At 42.2% G+C, this 2,924-nt stretch overlaps 1 protein-coding gene across 2 annotated transcripts in view; it reads right to left on the bottom strand.

Moving 5' to 3' along the window:
* Positions 1 to 2,918, bottom strand: part of LOC104766218 (ethylene receptor 2-like) — a 4,078-nt gene extending 1,160 nt beyond the window's left edge. The window contains exons 1-3 of one of the 2 annotated variants that reach the window (XM_019241546.1): positions 2,702 to 2,918; positions 521 to 2,308; positions 7 to 438 (exon numbers count right to left, since the gene is read on the bottom strand). In XM_019241546.1, coding sequence (XP_019097091.1) covers positions 7 to 438; positions 521 to 2,272 — 2,184 coding nt within the window. In that variant the 5' untranslated portion in view covers positions 2,273 to 2,308; positions 2,702 to 2,918. The remainder of the gene's footprint in view (positions 1 to 6; positions 439 to 520; positions 2,309 to 2,701) is intronic. The other variant, XM_010490055.2, reaches the window with a different exon arrangement.

The raw sequence follows: 2,924 nt of genomic DNA, 5'->3' as shown, positions 1-2,924 counted from the left end.
TTCTTGGTCTAAGCTCACTGTCGTCGCCACAATCAATGGCCAAGATCGGCTCCTGATCCTCATGGCCACTTCATAGCCGTCCATCTCTGCCATTTGAAGATCAAGCACCACAACTTGGAACGAAGTAGAAGAGGAGGATGAGCTAGGAGAAATAGCGTTGAGGCAATCGAAACCAGAGGATACCGCGGTTACATCGCATCCAAGTTTTTCTAAGAGTTTACGCGTAACCGCTCGGTTCGAATCATTGGTGTCTACCAATAAAACTTGCAAGCCACGTAATATAGAATTTGAATGAGGGTGAGCGTGGTGGTCAGGAGCTGGTAGCTCGCTGGATCCATGGACTGAAATGGAGGGTCTGCGTCTAAACCGGAGGAGCAACGACATGGTCTCTGGTGAACCGTCCAAGCCAGGGACCACCGAGATATTCCCATGAATCAACTGCACAAATTATCAAAGAGTCCATAATAAGTACTCCTAATGTTGGGGAACTTTAGAAATAGATATGGACGACGAAACTCACCTGCACCACTTTCTTGCAAACACCAAAGCTTAGATCTTGTCCTAACCCATAGCCGCCGGAGAATCTCATATCACCAACATCTTGATCTCTTGATGAAACAGACGCAAATGATTGAGAACTCGAATCATCAACCTCTACATTCATTTCAAATCTTATATACACATCTCCATCTGCTGAAGAAGCCGGTGATCTCCACGCAGCCCATCTTTGATCACTCCGGTCCAAGCTTCCTCTTTCTTTCAAAACCTTAAACATCAATGAAGACCTTTCTTGACGTTTTCTAGGCTTTACTAAACTACCAACCATATGAAGTATCACTTGAAAGACCCTTCTCTCGTCTCCTACTACATTATCAGGCAAAGACTTCTCCGCGTCAATCAAGAACCTGAACCCGTTGTATAGACACAAACATCTCGTCATACAAGCTGCTTCATGGACGGTACGATGCAGACTAAACGGTTTCATCTCCGTACCAAATCTACCATCAGACACATCCATCGAGTCACCAACCAAGTTCGACATAACGTTCCCCGTTTTCACCATCGTGTCAACAATAATCTTTTGCTCATCACTCAACTTCTCGTCCTGAATCATCGACAGTAGTCCGAGTATCGAATGCATCGGACGCCTCATCCCTTCGCTCATTGTCTTCTGAAACGTGTTCCTCGCTTGGCTCGCCCTCAACGCGTCCCTTTTAGCCATCTGCAACGCCCTGTTCTGTTCCGCAAGCTTCTCCCTCATGAGCTGAGACTCTTCAAGAACCGCTGCATGATCTAACGCAACCGTTACTTGATCAGCCACAACTTTAACAATCTCAATATCCTGATAAGTCCAATCCCGTGGCTGCCCGCTAGGTAACACGCAAACAAGTATCGCATAACTCGGCTCTCCGTTACAATCCGACACACGAAGCATCGGCATTCTAATGGCAGCCACGGGACCAATCTCATTAACATCCCCACCGCTAGCTCGAGCAATGTTCGAGTCCACACTCAATATATTAACTTCATCACTCTCCCTAATACTCACAACATCCAAATCATCCATAGAGACAGAACAACCACCCCTCCCTCTCAACTCATGAGTCAAGTTCAGCTCTGTTTTACCTTCGTTCGGCATCCACACCGCGCAGTTCTGAAGCTCAAGAGTCTTGGAAAGCTCAACCAAAGTAGTGTAAAGAATCGTATGACGATCCAACGACTTACGAATCTCTTGAGTAAGCATACGAACATGAAAGCCAGTCTCTTTCTTAATCATAATCAAACCAACTTCACGTCCAAGCTCATGAGCCTTCTTCTTAAGCATAAACTCCCTAACTTTAACTTTCAAAAGCAGAGGAATCAGAGTGATAAGCGTAATCGCAGTAGCGCAAGAGACCAAAGCAGTCAACATCTTGAAAACAGTCAACGCCACCATCAATCTAAAAGGGTGAGCAGAGTACGTCCAACCATGGAGGAGATGAGTCATACCACAGAGAACAATGAAGGCGATGAACTCGAAGAGTACCCATTTGAATGGAACGTTTGAACAGCTTACGAAGTAGAGTAACTCAATTGGGATTGAGAAGTAAGCTACTGCGATTAAGAAATCGCTTACTCTTTGAGTCTCTAGAATGTTCTCTGTACTCCAGAAACTAGTTCCTTCGTCTTCGCAGTTACACCGTGGATAACCACCGCCGTTTATGGCTACCGCCGGAGAAACAAAGATCACCATTGACAGTATCAAGAACCCAGAAGCTATTCCTTTAACCATCTTCGGAGAAAATGCTTATTCCATTAAACTCTCCAACTGTAAAACAAGAAACAGAGTGAAAAAAATCACAACTTAGATTCAACAGTTAGGAACTAAACAGAGTGTAAAAATCAAAACTTTTAACTTGGAAAATAAAAATTCTAAACTCTGCAAATGTAAAAAAAGAGAGATTTACAAAAAAAAAAAAAAACCATTTAGATTGAGACATTCTAATTCAACAATTAGACACGAAACAAGGTGTAAAAAATAAAAAATTTAACTTTTTGCAAATGTGAAAAAGGGAGATTTACACAAAAAAAAACCTTTAAAATTTGAGACAATTGGATTCAACAGTTAGAAGTAAAAAAAAAAAAAAAAAATCAAAAACTTTAATTTGAGTAGCACTACTATTAACAGTATAAAAAAACATGCACACAAAAATCAGAATACCTGAAAGAGATGAGTTTGGATAAAAGTGAAACAGTTCTCAGATCTCATCGACCTGTGAAATTCCAACGCAGCGACGTACGCGAATCTTCTAATCCTCTTCGGCATTCCGATCTTCCTCCTCTCATTAATAATAATTAAAAACGACGACGAAGAGAGAGTCGCAAAACAAAAGACAGAGAGAGAGAGAGAGAGAGAGAACAAAAGAGTTGGTGATTGATGACCA

The sequence above is a fragment of the Camelina sativa genome, chromosome 19 (assembly GCF_000633955.1).
Source record: "Camelina sativa cultivar DH55 chromosome 19, Cs, whole genome shotgun sequence".
Classification (NCBI taxonomy): Eukaryota; Viridiplantae; Streptophyta; class Magnoliopsida; order Brassicales; family Brassicaceae; genus Camelina; species Camelina sativa.
This window is presented reverse-complemented; position numbering and strand designations above follow the sequence as displayed.